At 45.7% G+C, this 25,228-nt stretch overlaps 1 protein-coding gene across 1 annotated transcript; it reads right to left on the reverse strand.

Moving 5' to 3' along the window:
• Nucleotides 1–443: 443 nt before the first annotated feature.
• Nucleotides 444–24,707, reverse strand: LOC149362919 (glycosyltransferase 8 domain-containing protein 1-like). The gene is made up of 8 exons (XM_089573310.1): nucleotides 24,509–24,707; nucleotides 18,691–18,792; nucleotides 16,883–17,181; nucleotides 13,501–13,588; nucleotides 12,076–12,176; nucleotides 9,804–9,970; nucleotides 7,819–7,919; nucleotides 444–4,187 (listed from the first exon to the last, which is right to left on the reverse strand). The coding sequence occupies exons 1-8, from the start codon at nucleotides 24,549–24,551 to the stop codon at nucleotides 3,937–3,939; spliced, it is 1,152 nt and encodes a 383-aa protein (XP_089429436.1). The 5' UTR covers nucleotides 24,552–24,707; the 3' UTR covers nucleotides 444–3,936.
• Nucleotides 24,708–25,228: the final 521 nt, after the last annotated feature.

Here is a 25,228-nt window from a genome sequence, read left to right on the forward strand (position 1 = left end):
ATCCGATGTTCGAATTATCGAATGGCCGCGAAAAAACCGACAAGAACCATTTGCATTATGGTGTATGTAGGGTATTTACTCGTGTAACGAACCCACTCACATAATGAACCCACCCACCCCCGATTTTTGCCTAAGAATCTGAAAAAAAAAAAAAAAAAGCGTCAGTCGTTAACGCTTCCCTCCGTTTGGCACCGTCACGGCCCACAAGGCATTTCTTGGCAGCGCGCCAAGATGCTGTGCAGCGATAACATCACTTTTGACGTTAGCTCCAGCAAAGGGGGAAGCGAACTTTGGCAGAGTGCCAGCGCTTGTTCGGTTGTGCAAGCCTCGTTTTCAGACCGTCATGCCCCCCCCCCCCCCCCCCCCCCCCCTCTTCTCCGACGCATTTCTTGGGCTGCGCAGCGATAACATCACTTTTGACGTTAGCTCCAGCAAAGGGGGAAGCGAACTTTGGCAGAGTGCCAGCGCTTGTTCGGTTGCGCAAGCCTCGTTTTCAGACCGTCATGCCCCCCCCCCCCCTTTCTCCGACGCATTTCTTGGCGGCGCGCCAAGATGCTGCGCAGCGATAACATCACTTTTGACGTTAGCTCCATCAAGGGGGAAGCGAACTTTGGCAGAGTGCCAGCGCTTGTGCCGGCGTCGTCTTCGCGGCTGAGCGCGTGCTTCCATTGGCGACCGATCGATGGGTGGAAGCATGGACGACACTCGCAAAGAAAAAAAAAGTTTTTCGCACGTAATTTGTAGCGCCCGTCCGAAGTCATAGCCTTCATGGGCGTTGGCTGGGACCGCGCTGACAGTGCTTATCCGTATTTTTGAATTAACAGGGCTCGAATTAACGAGCATTTAGTTGCGAGTTGCGGAGGTTGCGCGGAAAAGAGGGTAGGCAGCCGCCAGCGCGGTCGCCACCCCTTCCCTCCGGTGCCGCAGGCCACCGCGCCAGTGATGGCGCCATTTAAGCTTTACCCACTCTTCCAAGGTTTTATCTAGTTCCATCTTCTGCCCCCGTTTAGGACGTACGCAGCCTCTAACTATGCGGAGGAGGTGCTTTTTTTTTGGCCACATGCTGTGTGCCAAGCCGCCCAGACGCGGTGGCGCGTAGTTCGAATTATCCGTAACGGAACCGACTCGCTTTCGAACTAACGGGCTTTTTTATACACAGATCTCTATGGAGCTTGGCCGGACCAAGTAGTGTTGTTCGAATTATCCGAAAATTCGAATTATCGAGTTTTGAATTAACGAGCTTTCACTGTAGCAGTACAATAGTGCACGATTACAACAGACAGCAAAATAAACTAGACCTGGCAAACAGCACATGACAAAAAAGTGCTTGCGAGTTGAATTTGAATGCATTATTCTTCAGTCCAAAACAGCACACAAACAAAAATTTCTGAGGATTCTTTTTGTTCTCAACAGATGTAAAAAGTCTGATTGGTGCAAACTGGAGACATCAAAGCAGACAATCTCAGAGATCATCACAACCAAGGGAAACAGTGAAAAGTGCGCGGACATGAAGTTCACTGCCTTGCATAACCACCCAAATAATCTCAGTAATCTGGAGAAAAAGATGAGAGCAAAAGTAGTGACAGGGAGACTGCTTTTGTAAAATGTTACCATTGGTGATGCAAAAAAGCTAAAAAACAAATTGCCCCAGTGTGCAGTTTTCGTGTCGTGTAAAAAGTTAGCCACCGCAGTTGGTGTTGTGTGTGAAGGTATGCTTGCTCAGTTTACATGATAGGAAGAAACTGATTCTCTGCAAAGCAGCATCAACTTCTGAACTGCCCATCTGCTTTGATTTAATGTCGTAACATCCCAACTTCCTGACTGGCCACAAAAAAAAAAAAAAGACATGGCAAGAAAAGAAAGAAAAGAGGTGCTATCAATTCCCTCAAAGTTGCGTACACAGCCGTGCGTGTTGCACAAAAGCTACTTGCAGACAAATTCAACCGACTTTTGTGCGTCAAAAAATGAACTAACGCTCTGCAGCGTGCACAAATTCCAAGCAGCTGATATGTGCATGTAAAATAAATTACACTAAAAGCTATACCATGAGCAGTTCCAGGCAGACATTTTCAACCGTTTATCCACTGGTTATAAACTAACGCACCTAAACATGCAGAAAGCAAACCATGCAGATTGCCCTAAAGACGCCTTAGAGGAGAACACACGAGGCCCTTGCACGTGGCTAAAATCTCGATTTCTATCCTGGATCATGCATGTAGTATTGAGTAGCAAAAAGTGCATCAAGTGTAAAAGTGCAGTTTACGTTGCCCACATGTTCCCACTGCTCTAAAAAATGCTGCCAAGAAAGTTCTCCCCATTTCTGTCAAAATGCGACAGCGCTTACAGGATCAGGCGCTCACTGCAAGGCCTACAGTACGGTAAAATTGAAATGCAACATCCCAGTGCACCAAGGCATGTCATAAACATGCTTCACAACCCTTATTGTGCAACAGCTGCAGCAGAAAATCCACAACCTATGCTTGTCTTCAGGCAAGGAATAGTGGCAGTAATCATCAACACCCCAACTGACCACAGCCAAGCAGCTACAATATTGCTTCAACTACAGAGATTTGAGAAGGCCGTACAGCTTCCAGTCGCGACTGTTTGGCTGCGCTCATGTGCGTTTTGATGACAATCACTGCCATGTCTGAATTCTACCCTAGAAAACCCAAGGAGGTCTTGCCCGAACACTTTGGTCTACCAAAGGTGGCCTGCATCCGTTTTGCCAGCCATCACGTCATGTTTCACCTCACGCAACTCGCATCGTTCTGTATTCTCAGCGTTATACCCGTGTTCCTGCAGCTTGTCACACTTCTGGTGCTGGATGAGAACTTCATTGTCTAAGAACTGCTAGCGCTTAAGCAGCACATCTGCCAATAAAAGTCGCTGCATTTAATTGGCATTCTTTTTCAAAACGTGGAAACGACTGCAGCATGGCGACTTCACTTTTCGCAAAGTACACCCTTGCAGCATGCATCCCATAGCCGCCTTTGACGTCACTCTGCCCCACTACACCTGGCCCTTTCGACTGGTCTCTTCAAACATCACTCTCACCGGCGCCACTGATGGTAGGTGTTCCCACGTGCGATCTTTCCCTCCCCTCCTGGTCTCCTGCTCAACGACAACCCGGCGCTAAAAGTGCTCGAATTTTGACCATAAATGCTATTACATTCAGAAACAACCTCAAGAATGAATCTCGGAAAAGCAGCTTCGAATTCCTGCACCGCCAAGCAGCAGACCAGCAACATCTCCGACAAAGTGTCAACTCTTCTTGCACCTAGTTTTCACATGCTGCTGTCTGCGATCCGACAGCCCCACACTGAAGTTCCAAAATGCAAAATAAAAGGCGCTAAAAGGTACAAAACAAGGACAGCATGGGATCCACAGTGCACAACGCAATGCCTCCCACCCTTAGCTCAGTGTCTTGTTTTGACACTCCACAGCTATCGAAACTGTACGCGTGCCCACGTACACTCCACAACCCATTCAGCTGCTTCGCAACCTCAGCACCCGAATCACGGATTCTGCAATACTCTTCTCCATAAACTAAAGTTCCCAATGGCAACACCTTTCATTCTGAGATTCTCGGTAAACTGAACATGCATACCTCCACTTGAGACTCCATTTTTCCACACTCTGTACTGCTACGGCTGCCATGTCATTCATGCTGCACTAATCTACACAACTGAGCCTGAACAATCAAACAAGAGGTGGTCCTCAGTTCGCAACCCTCTCACCTCCAATTCACTTTCTCCAGCTACTCACTTCGCACAAACAAACACGGTGTGCCACTCAGCCAGTCAGGCCCATGCGAAGTCTCTGCGCAAAGACCTGCCCCACTCTGGACTGAACTGTCGCCGAGACTGATCGACAAAGACGCAGGTCATCCCAAAGTGAGGTCAGTGCACTCACAACACACATCCCAAACAAGGGTCCTCAGACCGAGTTTTCGTGGCGCGGACCGGACCCAGCGGATGGCCTTGGCGAGCGCTGTCCTGCTGCCGCCGCCGGTGAGGCTCCCCTGGAGGCTGGCCGGAAGCGGCCCGTGGGGTCCGGCACAAAGTACCGGAGCCAGATGTCGGCGTACGGAGAGCGGGAGTTCCACGGCTTGAACCGGCCCGACCACTGCAGCAGCTTGGCGGCACTGGTCACAAAGATGCGGGAGTACTGGCTGCCCGGGGTCACTCCTGCGTCACCAAAAAAATGCCACGTCAGACACATGCTGTTACGAAACCACCGTGTTTACGTGTAAATAACGTGACCAGGAATATAACGCAATGGGGAGTTTGAGACCTCGCAAAATTATACAGGGTGTTTCACCTAAGACTTTCTGCAATTTTTAAAAATAAGCTATTTGAATTAGATGCGCGCTTTTTCTGGCATAGCATTGTCAGTGGTGTAGTAGTACATCATAATTCAGCTATGACGTGCTAACTAGCAGGCTTGTTAACCAATATTTAATAGTTAACTTTTAAACTATTACCGTTGGGCTCCTTAATTATTGAGAGGCATGCAGCCCACCGTAAGTAATCCCCATATACGTTTTTAGAATTTCGAGAACGCGATTATCCTCGGCGCTGTGGCCCAACAAATTTCGCCTACATCGCGCCAAAATACATGCGGTTTGAGAAGCTTGCAGGCAAAGTAACCTCTCCAGTGAACCTAACTCGTCGAAATAGCCAAAATTTGTTGGGCCACAGCGCCGACGATAATCGCGTTCTCGAAATTCTAAAAACGGATATGGACATTACTTACGATGGGCTACGTGCCTCTCAATAATTAAGGAGCCCAACGGTAATAGTTTAAAAGTTAACTATTAAATATTGGTTAACAAGCCTTCTAGTTAGCACATCTTAGCTGCATTATGATGCACTACACCACTGACAATGCTATGCCAGAAAAAGCGCGCATCTAATTCAAATAGCTTATTTTTAAAAATTGCAGAAAGTCTTAGGTGAAACACCCTGTATATGGTTATCACGATTATAAAATGATTTCAGCCTGTTCAGCCAACTACAGTTGAGAACTTAGAAAAAAAAAAAACGAAGATGGTACAAAAAATATGGAAACAACAAATATGTCAATATTATTTGAGAGGAAACACTTTCGAAATGTACACGACACCATCGAGCGCAACAAAGCCTCCGACGTGCTAGCTCACGCAAACTCCCACGCAGCAGCGGCCACCATCACCATTGTGCTACCTTAACCCTAGTTGTGCTACTGCCGCTTCTTGTTAAGTGCTGCCCAGTCCTTTTTACGTTTGCCATTCTTTTCGATACTCCACTCAACTTTTCTGGTGCTTTCTCGTTCTCAGTGGGACCGCGCTGCCTCCTTTCCAAGTTCACGCCCACCCTCTTCTTTGCTCACCCACGAGGCTGTCCTGAAGTTGGCTTGCCCTAGCAGCTCAGGCGTCTGATGGTAAAGCTTGCTGCAGCTATTTTGAGCAGCGCGAAATTAAAAAAAAAAACGCGTCATATTCTTACTTTGGTTTTGAATATAATGCGAGGTGTGTTCTGAAAACGTTCAAGGAAAACATTCGGAGTGTAGATCGGACTTCTTGCTAGTAGGCACACTAGCAGATTTCCACAAAAGCAAATCCAAAATGATGGTTATGGCAAGATTTTGCTGCATGTCAGACTTGATTCACTCAATTCATGAGACTGAGTGAATCAAGCAGGAGACACTAATTCAGCCTACCCCATGAATCTATAATCAAAGAAGGATGAACACTCCAGATCAAATAGGAGCTGTCATTAACAGATTCTAACGGGCGTCCCAGCTAAAGGTAACCAAACTTTTAAAAAAGGCGAAGTGTCCTAGTCCAGTGAAACCAACTCAGGGTTGTTCATAGTCGCGTGGCCTAGTCCTGAGTATTTTTTTGCTCTTCAAAGTTTATTAATTAGTTAAGTTTAATTAGCTAACTTTTTAATTATTGACTTCAGGAAGAAAATGTCAATGCAAAAGTTTTAGAACACCTTGAAAAACCGTTAGTAGTGCTGTTTTCATCAAGTTACGATTTACGTAGCTTCATTTATTGGCCTTAAAAGAAAGTTGTCACGTGACCAGCTGCTCGCTCACTTCTCTGCCCCAGTGTGCACCCAGAGTCTCATCGAGGAGAGGACTTCAGAAAAAAACGGATTTTATTCTTTAAGGCGTGTCTAGGGACGTTGAAGTGGCGCAGTTGTCATGTGAAAGCTTTTTCTTGTTGTGCGGGTTATAGTTAAAGGCCGGTAAAAAACTACTTTACGTAACTATTACTTTGCTGCAAATGTCTCAGTAAGCTGTTTCTCAAAACGATGTACAACTTTACCATTGACAGTTTGTTCCTCAAGTCAATAATTAAAAAGTTAGCTATAATTAAGTTTGTCAACCTTGAAGAAAAAAAAAATACTGCAGACTAGGTCACGCGACTCTAAACAACCCTCATTTGGTTTCAGACGGCTAGGACACCCCGTGTTTTTTGAAAGCTTGGTTACATTTAGCTGGGACACCTGGTATACCTGTCTACATGCCGTTTCAGGATACCACACAGATTTCGTGATTCAAGAACTATGCCAAACCACAAGCTTGCCTTGTTAGCAGAAATGAGTGCATTTCTCCAAAATATTATCTCAGAGACATCTCAGAGACGTCTCAGAGACATACTCAATGTTTTATTCCACCTTCACCTCACATAAGCACAGAATATTTTTGTCAAGGGTAAGGACTATTTTGAGCTGCCCAGCACTTACACTGAAATAGCAAAATTGCACAACGGGCACTAGTTCATTTACGCCACCGAATAGCAGAACAAAGAGGTTTGAGAATAAAGGAATCCAATCGCTTTGAGGTCTAAAATGAACTCCATGTCACCAGCGTGAGTGTATACACCCTTTGTCAGAATTGTCTGGCCAGTAGGGCTTGCTGTCAAGCTGCGCAGTAATGTACTTATACAGCTCTGAGGCTCCACAGCTCCGCAGAGGCGATGACAAGAGTTCCACGCATTACTCGAGACTGCATGGTGCTACATCAATATTCAAAGAAAACAAGCAGAAAAACAATTTGCACTACCTGGTCATTATGTGACGCAGTTATGATAACTGGCATAAAAATGAAGAGAAAAAAAAATAGAGGGGATACTTAAGCTATGCCTTAAGGGTATGATGCGATAGCGCATTGGTTAATTCCCATATACGTAGAAAATCATCCTCTACTTTACATTCATACAACCCTGAGAGTCCTCATACCCCTCCTGAGGCATTGGTGCAACAGTTAAGCAATGCGCCACGTCCCTGTGATGGCAGGTGCTCGCAGTGGTGGGCCTTGTGCGGTGCAGGTTGCTCTTCCGCGAAACCAATAATTAATTTAAATGCCACCTGCCACTGAAAGCAGTCACTATCCGATAAGCAGGTTGTGATGACGCTGCAAGGTCACGTGACCTGGGAGGCCCACCTGGCTCGTAGGCTGCTCTCTGGTGACCATACTGAAAAAATTGCGCAGAAAAAACGAGGACAAAGCAAAGACAAGACCAGGACGAGCGCTAGCGCTCGTCCTGGTCTTGTCTTTGCTTTGTCCTCGTTTTTTCTGCGCAATTTTTTCAGTATGCATATCAACCAACTTGCCCAACTTTCTGCTCTCTGGTGACCACCTGCCAGTCATGCTCGTGATTTTTCTTTCACTCGCAATGCCGACACCGGATTTTCTGGACAACGGGGCCTTTAACGCCAACGCGTGAATACTAAGGGACAGGACAGGTGCCCATCCTGGCTCTTGGCATATGCATCAGTGACACTGCACAGTGCAGCCAGCAAGACAAGTGGAAGTGCAGCCACCCACCCAGGTTCCGGACATGCCACTCGTGGTCGAGGATGTCTGTCCTGTTGTGAAGCGCCAGCAGCAGGGGACCCAGCGGTCCTTCCTGCTTGAAAATCTTCTCCCTGGAGGACACAGACAGGGCAGCGAAACGTCAGGGCAGAAGCAAGGATGAAAATGCACCACTACAAAGGTCTAAACAAACAACAGAGCAGAGCCAATCCATGCACCCACCCTTTTCCAACAGCTGGCTGATATCACCACACTTGCTAGGTATGTGCTCGATTTCTGTAAGTAGGGCCCAGTTCTCAACTTTTCTTTTTTTCATGTGCATGCCATCTTTGAATTGAAAGCCAAAATTTCTTTTTACAAGCCCATTTATACACAGACGAGCTGCAATAAGTCGTGGTAGGTCTTCCTTTCATTTTCACATCCGAATGTCCAAGAAAAAGAGGAATGCAGCAAAACACGCTAGATCACAAGAGGTGTTCTTCAAACCAACCTCTCATATGGGGAAAAAGCACTCCTAACCCCAGTCCCACTCACTGTCATCAGCCAAGACAAGTGCGCTGGGCAAAGGGCTCTTCCAGTGACCCCAGTTAGCCATGTTTTGAACCAGCTTCAGCTGTGCTAATCCAGACAACAAACCTCCTGGCCTCATCACTCTCGCTTGATTCCCTGCCATCTTCTATTATGCATCCCTTCCCTTGTTATCTACACTGCTATGACTCTGAGAGAACATCAAAGTGAACTAGTGCAGAATCTCGACGGTATGATCATGGTTCATATGAATTTGTGAAATTCCCTGGCCACAGTCAACTACAGCACTGCCCACATGTCAATGATGTGGCGATCGCCAATCGTGCAGTACATACTGCAAGCAGTGATCGGTTGCACACAGCCCGCAAACGCTGACGTCACGAGTGAGCGATGGCACGCAGCCCGTACATCACCGACGCCGTGATTGCCATTCGTGTGTGGTACGTACCAGAGCAGTGGCGCTCGACCATAAATAATCCTGTCAGCCGTAAACAGATCTGAGTAAATGCATTTCCAGTGCTTCTGGATACGGATTTAGTTAGTTTTGGTTGATAGGAGGAGTATGAGATTCGTATCACTGAGAAACTATTGTACGATGGCACTGAAAATGCAGAGACCAATCTGGTCCACGCATTGCACCATTACGTCACTTCCTATTTTACTGAGAACAAAAACTGTCAGCTCACCTCCGTTTTCTAATCCAAACTGCGTCCTTACTGCTTCTTAATGCAACAACTATCATTTCCTTACCATTGCTAGCTGGGCTATGCTTAGCCCCTTTCCTAAACTTCTCGTAAGCTTCCAAGTTTCAGCTCAATGGCAATACGAGCAGACTGCAATATATTATATATATATATATATACTTTTAACTCTAAAAGCCCTCTGCAGCACTGCAGCACAGTGGAAGCAGGGCTGCTCACACAGCAAAAAGCCACAGACAAAATAAGGCAGTAACAGCAGTTCAACGGAAACTGATGATTTGACAGCGTACTGTCTGGTCAGGAATCATGGTTATAAAGTTAAGGTCATTTGCCCATGGTTATAAAAAAAAAAAAAGAAGGAACATTTCAGGAGCACTATGCATAGCACAGCACTCCGGAAGCGTCATTTCTTTTTGATCGTGGGCAGGCAGTTCTACAGCTTGTTTGTATATAACGAAAACAAACCAAAAAGAGAACAACAGTGAACTGATAATCTAGTTATTAGCCCATCTGAACTGTCACAATCTATAGGAGGTACTACACCTACTAGTGGTTCATAAAAAATGAATACCTAAGCACAGATTGCTCTGCCCTTGAACTGGCAAATTTTGGAATTCGGGTCCCCTCTTGAAACACAGTGGGGTAATTTTGAGGCCTTTGTGTGTGTCAATGCCAGTCAAATGGTTTACACAGCGCTGGTGCTATGCTCTAACCAAGAATGCACATGCACAGTCACAGCCTGGCAGGCTCACACACGGAGTGCATTACTTGAGATTCAGTCGCAGCCAGCCCTCGGCGGTCTCGGTGACGTTGTGGCGCACCCACTCCGCCATGCGCACCACAAAGACGCCCAGGTTGAGCAGGCACTCGTTGGGCGGCAGGCCCAGGTCACGCAGCGATGGCTGGCTCAGGTCCAGCAGCTGGGTGTAGCGGCTCTGCACAACAGGAAGAATGAGAAACTGTCAAACACCTTTAGCTAAACACAGTGTGAGCTGGACTGCCCACAGTTTCTCAATCCACTGTACTCCACGTGGAAGCTATGAGGCACCCTTAAGTTAAGGACAACGCAGCGAGCTATGGAAAGAAAAATGATAGGTGTAACGTTAAGAGATCAGAAGCGGGCAGAGTGGGTGAGGGAACAAATGCAGGTTAATGATATCCTAGTTGAAATCAAGAGGAAGAAGTGGGCTTGGGCAGGGCACGTAATGCAAAGGCAAGATAACCGCTGGTCCTTAAGGGTAACGAAGTGGATTTCTAAAGCAAACGTAGCAGGGGGCGGCAGAAAGTTAGGTGGGCGGATGAGATTAAGCAGTTTGCGGGAATACAGTGGCTGCAACTAGCAGAGGACAGGGTTAATTGGAGAGACATGGGAGAGGCCTTTGCCCTGCAGTGGGCGTAGCCAGGCTGACGATGATGATGATGATGACGACACAGCAACTACAGTAGACTCGATAGTTTGAGGCCAAGAGGGAATGAAAATTTGTTTGAATCATGAAGAGTTTGAATCAAGGAGAGGATTAGAAGCCTTACAATGGAAAAAACTCGGCGTGGTTAATCACAAATTTAGCTGATTGATTGAGACAGTGATGATGTCACAAGGTCGTTTGACATGGCTGAGTGCTGACTGACAGGGCCAAGTTGGCAGGTGCGCTGGCCCTTGACACAGGGCCCTTTAGTATGCATCACAGCATCTTCTTCTAGAACTGATGCCTTTGTTACCCTCACAAGCACTTGTCCTGCGTCGTTCTTGCTTTGCATTCGTCTGTGTAGGCGCTATTGTTTCTTCTCTCAAGTGAGAACAAAGATTCCATGAAATTCCGCGAGAGAGGTCGAATAATGCTTCATAATGCATCTTGCCTTATGTATTGGAACCCAAAATACAACTCCCCATCCCCCCAGCACATTTGTGCAAATAAGGTAAATTAGTTATTTTTTCATCATACTGGAATTCCTACTGATGCCTGTAACATGAATGGCATCAAAAAAAAGAGGATGTGGCTGAAAACATACCAATTCTGCAAAAAATGCTTTAATCCGCAATTTTTCGCGGTAATCGCAGGAAGCTAGGGGCCTTACGTATGGCTCACCACAACAATGTTCACATTATCAAGCCCCTAATATCGTATTTACCATATTTACTCGCATAATGATTGCACTTTTTTTTTCCCAAAAAATTGACGCAAATTTAGCGGTGTGATCTACACAGGGTAAATGTTCCAAAAATAATTTTTGACCGCCGAAAACGCAAACAAGTAGCAGGCCAGGCCACAAAGCGCACCGCTGACTTGCAAAGCGGCGAATGCGCATTTTTATCAAGATGCGTCCAAACACGTTTGCTGCGGGATGATGGCAGGTCAACCAAGAGGTGGCTGCCGCTGTAACAGTATGGGACATCAAAACAAAAATGGTGGCTGACAGAACAAGATGGTCATTTGCATGTGCCATTTGCTGACAGATGGCAAGAAAGATCACTGTCAGCTAGACTTTGCACACGACAAATCTCAGCGGCAAGCTCGGGGTGCAATCATTACGCGGGGAATAAAAAAAACACAATTTTGATGACAAAATTCAGGGGTGCGATCATTACACGAGTGCAATCATAATGCGAGTAAATACGGCTAAATGAGCTAACGGGTGCACATCTCGTGATATCTTACCGCTTATGAACAAGGACAGGGGAAGGTGACAGGAGCAGAAAGGACCCATATCATTCGTGTCATACTCATCGGCCCTTGTCTATCAGTTGAGATGTGAAACTTCACTCATCTATTACATACATGCCAAACTGCACAGACATCACTGCTTCCTCCCAACAACTGCCCCCCACACGTGCTATTCCCTGTTGAAAAGACCTTCTTTTTCCAACTCAGTGATCTGTGCTACTCTTAACAAAAACTTATTTTGTGTCTTCGTTCCAAAATATGTTTTTTTTTCTTTCGTTTATATAACAACAAATAAACATCTGTTTGCACTTCTCAGGAACCAGTGCCAATAGAAGAACAAACAAGCCAGATGACGATGAGCCGACACTTCCACTCACCCCAGCCGTGTTGTACCTCCTCGATACGGTATCACAGTCCCTTGAGAAGAGCCCCACACTGCCTTCGGGAATCGGCAGAGAGGCCAGCTCGGCTATGTCACCTGACCACGGAGGAAGAGCGAGTAAGAGAGATGTGTTGCTAAGCCCATCCCAGAAATTTGGGAAACATTTGGTGAAACTCCTAAACATCGCATCATCCGAATTTCAGAACACGGCCTCCAAAAGCAATGGCATTAGTAGAGGTGGAGAAAGTGTGAGTCAACAACTTTACTTTTACTGTGCAGGTCTACACAGCAGGTTGTTGCTACTGACTACAACTAGTATTCAGAGAGAAAAGCATGCACGTTGCAATAACTAATGACGCAAGTGCGGGTGCGTTTTACAACCTAATCAACCAAGCAATCAACTACACGAAATTATCATGCTGTCCTTGCAACTGCAGATGAATGCAACCCTCTCGTAACAAAAATTGTGTGCATACAATGAACCCCTTTAACAGTATGACCAAGTACAGCAGTGTTCCTCAGGGAGGTCTTGTCTCGACCTATGTGTATAAAGAACAGGCTCAGATCCGAAGCGGCTGAGCGTAGCTGCTTCGCAAAACGGTAATAGCTAGCATGGGCCATACACCAAGGGAACCACTGCAGTACTAGGCAAGCAGGGTGGTTAAAAGTAAAGTCCTTTTACATAAATTTCATAGGTCCTACATACTCGCACCCTGGCACTGAACTACAACAAGGTTATTCCAAAGGCATGCAACAGAAGGGGAAGGCAGCAGCAGGATGAGCCTACATCCAAAGAACACTAGTAGCAGTAGTCCATATGGGTGAAAGCAGATGAAGATACACTGCTGAAAAAAAAAACACCCCTTGAATTGATTATGATGGTTCGTCTTGCTCATCAATTATCTCATTCCAAAACCAACAATAATGTCATAGTTCAGGAAAACAAAAAAACAAATCTGATGATGATGATGGATCTTAATGGCACAAGGGCAGCAAAAAGAAAAATAAATCTGAGTCAACAGATTGGTGGGTAGTTGAGTGTGCACCATGCATCTCAAGCAATAACTAGCACTCACACCGTCTAGTCAGCATGGCTGCCCCTGGTTTGTGCAAGCACTTTTTATCCCTTGGTAACAGCAGAATGTAAGGCATCTTAATGACAGGCTCCATTTTTGTTCTGCCACTGCTGCTTGACTGGATACAAATGACTGCAACCACCACAGTTCACAGTGTGGAATACTGTTGGACTGCGACACCTAAGCACTTTATATCGAGACAAAGCTAAGCAGCTGCAGGCACACAGGACTGGCAGCTTAGGTGCAAAGAGCAGGCCAGCTGTAAGACATTGTGCTGGTAGGCAACACGGGCTGTAAGCAATGTGCTGCCAAGAACCAGAAGAGGCCCAAATGGCCCTGATTACCTTGCACAATGACATCATCGTCCAGCACTACGAGTGGGCCCTTCAGGGAAGGCAGCAGCCGACTGAGGTAGAGCTTGGCATGGGGCAGCTGCAACACGGGGAGAACAGACAAGGGGGCTCTCATGCTGGGTTGCATGGAACCCTGGGGTCCCATGGAGTGACTTTTTCAAGGTTCCCCACTCACCTAAATCCATGCATGCTCCAACTCCACCCCCAAGACCCCCTTTCCTTTACCTACTTTATTTTAGGACTAATCACAAACTGTTCCACTGTACACCCAGACATTGTTAACCGAATTTGGCCACTTCTTGATGAGCTGCCATGCGTCGCGTGGTCCTTTTTGCATGCATGTTGGGCCGGAAGGGATGGAAGTCAGGATACACAGGGTTCTTCAGCACCTGCAGAAAGTCACTGGGGTTCCCTGAGGCTAAAGATAATGAGAATCTTTAGGCTCGCATATCTTACACATAATTACGAGTAGCTACAACTTTACAGCTTTCATTGCTTGCTGACACATCTACAAATTCCATTTTCTTTCTTCCTTTTTCTTTCATGTGCATAGGGACAAATTTTGCCTCAGCAGTGCAAAAAACAAACAAACAAGTGGTTGGCTGTGCTGCAAGAAAATAAGAGAAAAATATAAGGAGCAATTTTTTTTTTAACAAAGGCGCTTCATCGTTGAGTCAATGCTCCTGTTTTCTCCCAAAGCTGGCTATGAAGAATGCTAAAGCAGAGGACTCTGGTTTAATTTCGACCATATGGGATTCTCCAAACTGCACTGAAATCTCAGTACACAAGCTTTTCTGAATTTTGCCACCACTGAAATGCAGTCACTGCAGCCGGATCAAACCCACAACATCGTGTGCCGAAGCAAAATTACTACAGACACCACACTGAGTGCTCTAAAAAAGCAAACACCAAGTTCTTAATGCAAAATCTAACCGATTAAAAAAATACAAAGAAAAGCAAGTGGTTTGCTTTGGTTTATTGGGGTTTAACGTCCCGAAGTGACTCAGGATATGAGAGACGCCGTAGTGAAGGGCTCCTGAAATTTCGACCACCTGGGGTTCTTTAACGTGCACTGACATTGCACAGTACACGGGCCTCTAGAATTTCGCCTCCACTGAAATTCGGCTGCCGCGGCCGCAAGAAGCAAGTGGGGAACTGAATATTGAAACCTTGAATACAATGCATCGTCAAAAAGCTTCAAGTTGCTTGCAGGTGTGGAACAGATGAACTTTCAATCTGCCATGGAAAAGGCAGACTGAAAAGGGAGATTGCAAGTTAAAAAAATAATATTTAAGGGGGGACATGGGTCTTAAAGCATTTTTTTTATTTAGGGACCAAATGCAATGAAACTGCACAGACTTATTCAGTTTTTTCTGCTGATTTCAAATATGCAATTGGTTTATTTCTAGGCCAATTTGTTCTTGAGATATTAATATATATCATGCCATTGTCTGCTGAAACAATAGAAAAAAAATGGGCCACCAGAAATTTAATTTTAATATGTGGGTAGATACTACAATGTGTGAGGAATGCAACGCTGGAAGCAGTTTTCAGTTTTCTGACTGTGTGGACAAATGGGCTTAAAGTTAGTTTCATGTGTGTCATGTGTTTTCTGGCACTGTATGTCTGGTTAACTCACTTGAAAACTAACTATTAAGCCCATTTGACCACATGGACAAAAAATTGAAAACTGCTTCCAGCGTTGCATTCCTCACACATTGTAGTATCTACCCACATATTAAAATTAAATTTCTGGTGGCCCATTTTTTTTCTATTGTTTCAGCAGACAATGGCATGATATATATTAATATCTCAGGAACTAATTGGCCTAGAAATAAACAAATTGCATATTTGAAATCAGCAGAAAAAATTTAATAAGTCAGCAGTTTCGTTACATTTGGTCTGTAAATAAAAACAAATTGTTCTAAGACCCATGTCCCCCCTTAATGAAGCAAATGGAGCTGGAAATAAATTTTCATGTACCCACCCTCTGTGGAAACCAGTTACTCTGCAACATCTATTTGACCTCTGCTATTGACGACAATTTTTTTCACTGCGTCAATAAAACACTTGCTTACAACATTGTTACTGAACGCACTGCTATCCCAGTCATTCTGATTGCTGAGGACGTATAAAGACCAAAAGAAAAGAAGAGAAAGACTGGAAATGGACGGGACAAAACACACGCCTGCTTCAAAAGAAAGGACATGTGAATAGGGGTGTAGCGAAAACACAAATAATATTACTTGCTTTTCATATGAAGGCTAAACAGCAGCCACATCAGCAAGTAGCGCAGTCATCTCAAGTGTCATTTGTTCTTGTTGACAGGTGACAAAAGGGAGAGCTTTCAAAGTTATCATTATCATCATCAGATTGACCACGCCAACTGCAGGACCTCTCCCATGTCTCTCCAATGAACCCTGTCCCGCGCCAGCTACAGCCACCGTGTCCCCGCAGACTTCTTTATCTCATCCTAACTTTCTGCTGCCTCCTGCTACGCTTGCCTTCTCTTGGAATCCACTCCGCTGCCCATAAGGACCAGCGGTTATCTTGCCTTAGCATTATACATGCCTTGCCCAAGCCCATTTCTTCCCCTTGATTTCGACTAGGATGTCACTAACCCGTGTTTGCTCCCTGACCTACTCTGCCCTCTTGTGGTCTGTTAATGTGACACCTACCATTTTACTTTCCATAGCATTCAATGCACCCTCCACCAATTTAGGTGATGCAAGAATGGTGGCACCATCTTTAATCCAAGACCACCATTCAAAAATTTTTTTTTTCTTTTATTGTTGAAGGTGCCCTCAAAAGTATTTTTTTGTTGGAGCTTCTTGAATCTGCCAGGAGCAACTGTTTGTTCTTTCCGAGATTCACAGCAGTACAAAAGGAGCAGTTTGTAAAAGTCTAAATTCCCCAAGAAAAAATGAGAACGTAAGCAACTGTTGGAGAATGGAATGAGCCCTATCTTACAAAAGGTCACATGCACTACCCAGCATACTAACCCTTTAAACATCATACTGCTGAAATCACATGCAAGTTGTTTTAAACACCCTTTTCCTCCTTTGGCAAGTGAACAGTGGAATGAGTTGGTTGAATGCCTGCGAAGACTGCAAGCTAATCAGTTTGCTCATCAAATACCTAATTATGTGACCAGTTAGCCTTTCTGGACTTTCTGGATGTTATATACGCTCTAATAAATACCTAATGAGTGCATTTTTGTATTCCAGCTTGTTTGTTAGCTTATTGCTGTGGCCAACTTGAAATGTCTCAGCTGAGAATGCAGTGTCTGCAAATAAATGCCTGAATAAAATAAAAAGGGCTGCACCATCTCACACTGAGCTTCCCATGGTGCTCCCCCCCCCCCCCCGCTCACCTGCAGGGTGCTGGTGAGGTCGGGTGGGACGAGCGGTGCCTGTGGGAAGGTGAGCACCTGGTACTGGAGCGTGGCCAGCTGTGCCTGGTGCATCCAGGCGTGAAGGTGGAACTGGGTGGCATTGTCCGTCACCACGTGGAAGCGCAGGGAGGCCGAGGGACGCCGGCTGTTGCGGGCCGCGCTCACCATGGCCGCTACGGCCCCACCCAGCCCCGCGTTGGACGTCACCAGGAGCACGTTCACAAAGGAGTGGCCGCTACCCGGGGGACCACCCTCGTCCGATTCCACCAGGGGCTCACCTGTGGAGACCACACACAGCGGAAAAGTTGATATTGAGAACAGTTCTTTGATCATGAAGCACTTCACGATGGTGTCTCAGTAGTTTTATCACATCATACCACTGAAACCACATGTGATAACCTTTCCCAAGTGAGCAGCGGAATCAGTTTGTCGAATCCCTGTGAAAACTGCAATCTAATCAGTTTGCTCATCAAATGCCTAATTATGTGACCAGTTAGCCCTTCTGGCTGTTCTGCATGTTATATAATCTTCAATGAGTGATGTGATAAAACTCAACATCACTCCCTCACTAGGGCCATCTAATTTACAAGCTGTGTTGTATTGGGTTTTATGGCATGTAAGCAGCTAAGGCTATCATGTGCCAAACATGAGTGAGTGAAGTGAGTGAAAAACCTTTATTGTCCAACAGAATGAGACTACCTCATCCAGACCTCCCCTGTCCCATACCCTCAGTTGAGGGAGGAGGATCAGGAGAGATCCGGCCGCATGGCGTAGTCGCGTCAGATGCTGGCCAGGATCTCTTGTATCCCGCACGCCAAACATGAGGTTATATTTACACGTAGAAAACGACTCGAGAGGTGGAATCCAGTCATGAATAGTAGAATCAGCCTCTTGTCAAGCAGAAACTTAGTGTGCTAGATGGTTTGGCCACAGCCATCAAAATCATATCAGCACTAGTGCTGCCCTCTGCACTGCCTCCTGTGAAAGATGCTGCACCAACTGGCCCTAATTAACATGCTTATGCAACGCAGGGTCCCCTCAGGTGCAACCTTCTTAGGTCAGTCCACTTTCTTTAAGCCTATAAAGATTGGTTATTTTGTAAATGCTATCCCAGCAAGTAGACTTCACAAAGAGGTGTAAACTGTGGAGGAACTCTCACACATTTATACAACTGCATTGGTCCAATACTGAGAACTATTGTACAGCATTCAACAATGCCCGATCATCCAAAGCGGTGATCCATGTGCAATTTAATCAGATTTCTCTGAACAAAAGTACAGAGATTGCTAATCACTGAAGGCATCAGTTACGCATCACGAGAGGACTTTGAATGCATCAATGATAAAGGTGCACACACACGACCACGCCCATGATGGCAACACCCCTTTGATTTAGACACAAATTTAGGTGAAGAAAAAAGAAAGATCCAATCAACAGCATAGCAAAGGGTAACTAGCTTCTAATACCACAGCACAACTAGGGCAACTGAGAATCCACAAAGAAAAACATTTCTAAGCGAAGTGCTGTTTTCATAAACGCACGCCAGTATCAACTCCCACAAATGTCAATCTAGTTCTTACTGTTACTTTATCACCTTTCCCTTTGCTTTATTCAACTAAAGGTTTAGGGAACAATGGGAGTAGAAAAAATAAAAAAAAAACATTTTCGAGGCAATGAAAAAAGCTCAGTAACTGAGATGATGACATAAAACTGCTGGCTAAAGCTATAGAATCTGCTAAGCCAGGTGTCGTGACTTGATACCAAAGTGGACAGCATCTCACCCCCACCTGCATTCCGGCCAAATGAGTACTTGGCTTCATTGGAAACCATCAGCCTGTAGCCATAGTAGAGACCAATTAGGCATGTCACAGCTAAGGATGCGAAGAGGCCTGCAAAGAGAAGATTGCACCACTTGTGACAGAGTGAAGGTGCCTGACTACTGATCGCACAGCCATGCTGTATGCCATCAGGTGCCATGACAAATGCTTTGAAACGGCACTCGGTTCTTGTTTGAGCCACTGACATGTAAAGCTCAGGGATCTCCCCCAGCAGTCATGCAAAAAGAAGACAGGAACATGAGAAGTCAACAAGCACCTGACGAGAACTGAGTACCGATGGTCATCCCCTGTTCACCGTACACTCTTTGCTTTGTTCCCTCCACTACTTTTGCAATTCAGAACTCCCACGCTTCTCCAAAGCTCCTTGACCAAACCAGTTCCAAAATTCCGCTTCAAAACCTGACTAACCCGTGCAGCCACTTTACGGAGGTTAGCGAATGGAGGTGCCAGCTAGGAGCCCCAAGTAATAACTGCAACAGTCGATCATCATTAACTTCAGAAACACTGAAATGCACTGTTTGCTTCAGCTCATAATTTTTCTCTTGGACTGTTTACTCTCTGCATTTTTGTTACTGTATCTGTTTCACTGAGTCTGTTTGCCAGAAGCAATTGCATTTATCAACTGCCTTGGAGACTGTAAGTTGAACACAGCTTATCTCACTGCCCATGGTCATTACAACAGTCTGTTAACCTCTGTGTTCTAGACCAAGCAGACTGCTAGGCTTCAATAAATGGGCCCTATTGGAAGTTTTGTAATTCGTATAATCAAGGAGCTCTGAGGTCTCTCAGTCCAACAAGTGGCGAAGAAGTATTTGACCTGATAGCTGTACCTCACCACTAATTGCTAAGACTGCATCCACCTCTGAGTCAGCCTAGGTCACGCGGCCATAGATAGCATACATATTTGACAGTGGCCACACCATGGTTCACATGTTCCACATGACTAACGTCCATTTGAACAACGATATGTTTATCCGGTAGGCAAAGACAAAAGCTCTCAGTTATGGCATACAATGGCAATGCCAATGCTACTTATGCTAAAAGAAAAAAAAAATACCCCACACAGCCACTACTGTGAACATTCAAGCTGTGGCTCCATATGTGATGTGGTGAGTGACTGAATACATAGGTTCCAGTGAAGGCACAGTGTTCTGTTTGTGATAATAATTCTTCTCTTCGATGTGCAAACTTTGAAAAGGCAGAGTACAATACATTGTTCCTGTTTCATTACTACTGTAATGGCAATCTTTTTTCTGCCTGCTTTTCTGTGGCCCATTACACTGGGTGCTTCACACTGTATGCCACATGTGCTCATCTCAAGGGACTGGTCATCCATTTCATGAAAGTGCATTCCCACAGCTACTTTCTGTTTCTTTTTTATTTGCACCGAGTTTAACTAGGAGGGCCTTCCACAACAAGGTGCATCCATTATCTGACCATGAATGCTTCTTTAAGCAGCAACATGACCTACATAGGATTGGTTTATTCGGGTTTAATGTCCCAAAGCGACTCAGGCTATGAGGTACGCCATAGTGAAGGGCTCTGGAAATTTCGACCACCTGGTGTTCTTTAACGTGCACTGACATCGCACAGCACACGGGCCTCTAGAATTTTGCCTCGATCGAAATCCAGCCACCGTGCCCAGGATCGAACCCGTGTCTTTCGGGCCAGCAGCCGAATGCCGTAACCACTGAGCCACTGTATAGCGCCTGCATAAGCAATCAAGGAAAATAAATGGTGCTTACGATGATGGTGTTCATGACAGCATTTCTTTCACTCCCCCGGTGAAAAAAATTGGTAGGGTTTTAATGTATTTACACCGAGTAATCGTGCGAAAGCATGTGTTTAGCCTGGCTGGCTTACGGTTTTGCTTTGCTGGGTTGTCGGCACATCTGGGGACAACATTAAGACTCAGATTAAGCGCTGAAGCTTATCTGATCTGTTCACACCACAGATGGAAGTTGATGGAGACAACAATGTGCAGTGCACAGAGCAAGAGCGCGTTGCAGTTTAACATAAGGCGAGATCGGCTGCGGCAGTAGCATAGTGCTTTCAAGCACTGGCCAGCAAAACTGATCTGCTGCACCACCATGGGTTCAAAATTCAGTCGAGGCAATATTTATTTCATTTATTTATTTAGGTCAGGCTTCAGCTATGAAACGAATTTTGCAGATTTTGCCATGAAATAGAGGTTTCACTCTCAACATAGTTCAGACGCGACTGTCTTCAAACATACCAAACTGAAATTTGGAATCGGACACTAGCTAGCTTGGAATGGCCGATAAAATACATGACCTGTAAAATAGCACCCTTGATGAAGAAAGGAGACAAGTAATGACTGCAAATCCCTCTGCTAGGTAAACAATTTAAAACTTAAACATTCTGCACACCATTCCAATCTAAAGTGCACGCCTGGCAAATGGTTGGGATGAAGCTTGCCTAACACAGCCTCACACACCCAGGATGTCAATCCTGCGCAATAATTCTCTACGACGCAGATACTAATCAGGATTCAAAAACCTTGTGCCTGTTCAATGTCTGCGACAAGAAATTCATTCAAAAATGGGTTTTCCCTTTTACAAGTGGCTCCAAGAAAAGGCAGATGACACTAAACAAACTGAATAGCTCAGAAGGTAGTATTATGCCAGAGAATCAATTCCAAACCTGTTTAGTACACAGACAGTGCAATCAACACCCTCAAGCATGCATTTCAAAGAATATTTAGCTATAATACTTAATTAGGTAAACCTTTCATTTCACTTCAAAGGCAGCCTGTTAAACTGAACGCACCTAAGGCAGGCCTGAACTAATTCACACAATTTGTCATATCTTACTAGCACAGGCCTCTCAGATGCCATAAAAGTACGGCCTTAAATATTCAGTGCATGTAATTTTTTTTTTCCAATCTCACAGGAATACTGTGTGTTCTATGCTAAAAATGACTATAATGAGCTAGCTAACATCGTTATTTTCAAAACACTCAAGCTGGTTTCTGTTAGCTCAAACCACGACCTCCTCTATAAACTTCCGACCTGTTCATGCTGACGCTCCCCCTGTCGCCAGATTTGCTTTTGCTTGTCTAGTTTTTTTTAGTTCGCCAAACTGCCGCCGCAAGCAGTGGCGCTGCAACTTACCCCCTTGCCGGCTTTGCTCTCCGCTCTCCGCACGGCTGTCTCCGCGTGCTCCGCTTGTTGTTGCGTGCCGCAGGTGTTTGCTTTTGTGACATTCGGAGATGATCGTGTGTATTTCTGGGAAGCCGGAGCTGGTCAGGCTGCTTCTCAGCTTTTTCTCCGTGCCTCCCTCACATTCACGATGAAAATTAAAGGAGCTATTATTATTCTGTGTGGTCTCATTTGCGAATTTGTCGTCCTAGGTCAGTATGTTGTAGCCGCTAGAGCAGCGTTGATTTTATTCTGCCAGAGGAAGTGGGGAACTGATGCCTGTATACTTGCTTCAGATGTTATGTTGGTGGGCTGTCGGTAAATTGCTGGGGGCTAGGTAGTTGGAGCTTGTATATATTCGTTTAGGTCCTTAGTCATACAGCCTAATTTTAACTGGTAGTATACTGGTTGTACTTGGCAGTGTTAATGATGGTACATTAATAAAATATGTTCTGCTGGTCTGAACTTTTCAGTTTCGGATTACTGATTTTCCTGCATTTGTGATGCTTGTGAACAGAAATGGTCACTACAAGTACTGGTGCTAGAATGTACCATCTGTTCAGGGAATAAAACTTTGATTGAACTGTGAGCTTGCTTTTTACCTCTATTTCGTGCAGTGCAAAACTACTACATACAGCTGCGTGCAAAAGGTTTGCAGCATGGAACTTGCATGGAATTCCAAATTTTTGTCTATTAGTACTGAGCATGAAAATCGTGAAAATTTGTCGCAGTCATAACGAGATTTAACCGCTAACTTTGAGAAGGAATGCATTCGCTGCAGCAGAATATCGTTCCTGAGTTTCATATCTGCAGAGGCTTTTAAGGTGGATCTAATGTTAATAGGTGGTTATCAAGATTAACCACCCAGGTTCATCTAGTATTGCAAACAACAGGATGTCTAAAAGTGGTCAACCAGAACACATGTCCTTTTTCAAGATGAAAATCCTACGGAAATAAAGTTTTTCAGCACAAGAGTTTCATAGAGTATTAAAGTTGGTTATACTAGCTACATAAAGCTTGGAACATTCCTATGGATGAAAAGCGCTCACAAGAGTTGCTGAATGAAGTCCAGTTTGCCTCCTAACGCTCTATGTAGCCGCAGTAATGAAAGCTCAGGGCACCTCCGATGCGATCGAGATACGCGGCAGTTATAATGCCAGCGAAGCTCCACCGACGCTCAAACAGTGGCCATAACCGCGAGAATTAACGCTGTTAGGGGTCATTTTCAAGATACTGTAGGCGCGAATAGTCGCTGTAGCACGTAGCGGCACGCCGACTTGTGTTGCTTTCGTTGTTAGAAGGTCGCTATTACTAGACCCCGACGCATAAAACGCGGGCGCCCCTGCCGTTCTCTATTATCCTCCCTTCTGGACAGGATGATAAAGGTAAAGTTTACGGAACCTGGAATGAGCAGGTCGTAAAGGTAACCGACTTATACGGGTGACAGTGTACGCTAATTGTATTTTTTTCGCGCTGCAGGAACTTGCATGGTTTTCAAGATCAATGTATTGACTACCCATGCACGAATTACTTTTGCACCAGACAGCGAAGCGTTGCTGCACAAAATGAAGCAAGGAAAGGAATATAAGACTTGCATTTTCCAGGCCATGCGCTGTATAATACTGTTGTTTGTTTTTCATACCTATGCGTTCCCACGGCAAAATCGCTCGTGCACTGGATCAGGTAGTCAATCGTATTTCGGAACCCTCCGCTACGGTGCTTCTCATGGCCCGAGTGCTGCTTTGAGACGTTGAACCCCATGAATCAGTCAATCTACGCGCTAGGAACACGAAAAACAAACAGAAGAACGCGCACTGCAGTGCGTCAGGACCAGCCAGGACCGTCGCGCACGACATCGCATCGTCTGCTGTGGGGGTTAGTCCAGGCGACACCTGGCGGTAACTTCGGTCCCTACACAACAGTTTTTAGGTCCGCGCGCCGCCGTAGGGGTGGCGTCAGTGAGCAGGTCGGAAGTTTATAGAGGGGGTCGTGGCTCAAACATGCTTGCTGTTGAACAAAGTTCAACACGCCAGCAGGACTACTTTTCATGAATTTATGCTCTGCTAGAAAGCAGCCCGCATGCATTCTGTAGTAACCGGCCCCAATTAGTAACAAATCGTTGATATGCTATGCTACCACTACGGGAAACGGCGTTTACGAAAAGACAATGCACAAATTTGTGTACGCCGGACCGAAAGGGTGCCAACCCACTCCCAGTCAACGCGCGACGCCGGCAGAACAGGCAGCCAGTCCACAAAGTTCAGTGAAGTTCATCCAGCTGCGCAGACCTCTCAAGTGGACACTACCTTAAACGAACTCAAGGACGCCCGCTATTGGCCGCAACATTACAGTTTCTCGCGCTCGGATCGCGGCCGAGCTCTTCGTTAGGCCCCTGGGCGCAGTTCGAGAACTTTCACTCACGCCACCCGGCCAACGATCGCCGAATTTCCGGGTCAGCGTTCGGCAAAGCTTTACAGTTCGTTCGCTCCATCATTACGCAGCAATTTCAATGGCAAGTGGCGCGTACGAGGCACTGGCGACAGTTTTCTCGACACGGTTCAGCGCGCGTACGCAGCAGTCCAGTTGGACACGGCCAAATGACAAACCTTTGACGAGGCAAGTGTTGTGCGAACGCTTCAGCATCCCCATTGCGGATTCGATTTTTGCGTCTTGCGAGTAATAGGGGTGGACTAGTTCACTGTCACAAAGGCGGTCACCGCGCGCTCCTCACTCAACGTGAAACTCATAGCGCGCACAGCCGCCGGCACACATTTCGCGACCAACCGGGACGAACGGTGTGCTTGGTGCGCTCGCGAATACAAACAAAACAAACAACAGCGTTGGTGTTGCCAGATGGGTAGCAACTTTCGGCTAGCAACGGCCACCAAAGCGCTCCATCGACTCCCCGCCCTCCTTCCCCCCTATTCTTGTATGGTGTCATTGTGGATTGCCTCTGAGTACCAACCCTTTACGTCCCTAGAAGTGCCAGTTAATTATTCAGCAGACTTGTCATATGCAATACTCTATGCATGCATGCGGCCGTGTTCGAGCGGGAGTTTTTGAAAGTTGCTCCCGACAGAGGTTGTGTGCGCAACCTTCATTTCGGGGGAAATTTTCAAAAACTCCCGCTCGGACACGGCCGTATGCATAAATTACAACTGCGGCAAGACCAGACAAAGTAAAGTAACTTAGACACAACGTCTACCGCGGTGGTTACGGACCTTATGAACAAATACTAGCGGGCAGGCAACATACTCCAAGTGTGCAGACACGCGAAAATCACCTTTATTCCCAAAGCGGGTAAGAAACTCAGCATTCATTAAAAT

Source organism: Amblyomma mixtum, chromosome 2 (assembly GCF_055824585.1).
Source record: "Amblyomma mixtum isolate Tamu chromosome 2, ASM5582458v1, whole genome shotgun sequence".
Lineage (NCBI taxonomy): Eukaryota > Metazoa > Arthropoda > Arachnida > Ixodida > Ixodidae > Amblyomma > Amblyomma mixtum.

Coding starts and splice junctions, on each gene's coding strand:
- LOC149362919 (XM_089573310.1), bottom strand. CDS start 24,551: ATGGGGATGCTGAAGCGTTCGCACAACACTTGCCTCGTCAAAG. Junction 17,182..18,690: donor CTCATTTGGCCGGAATGCAG/GTGGGGGTGAGA, acceptor TGGTCTCCACAG/GTGAGCCCCTGGTGGAATCG. Junction 12,177..13,500: donor CGATGATGTCATTGTGCAAG/GTAATCAGGGCC, acceptor CTCCGTGGTCAG/GTGACATAGCCGAGCTGGCC.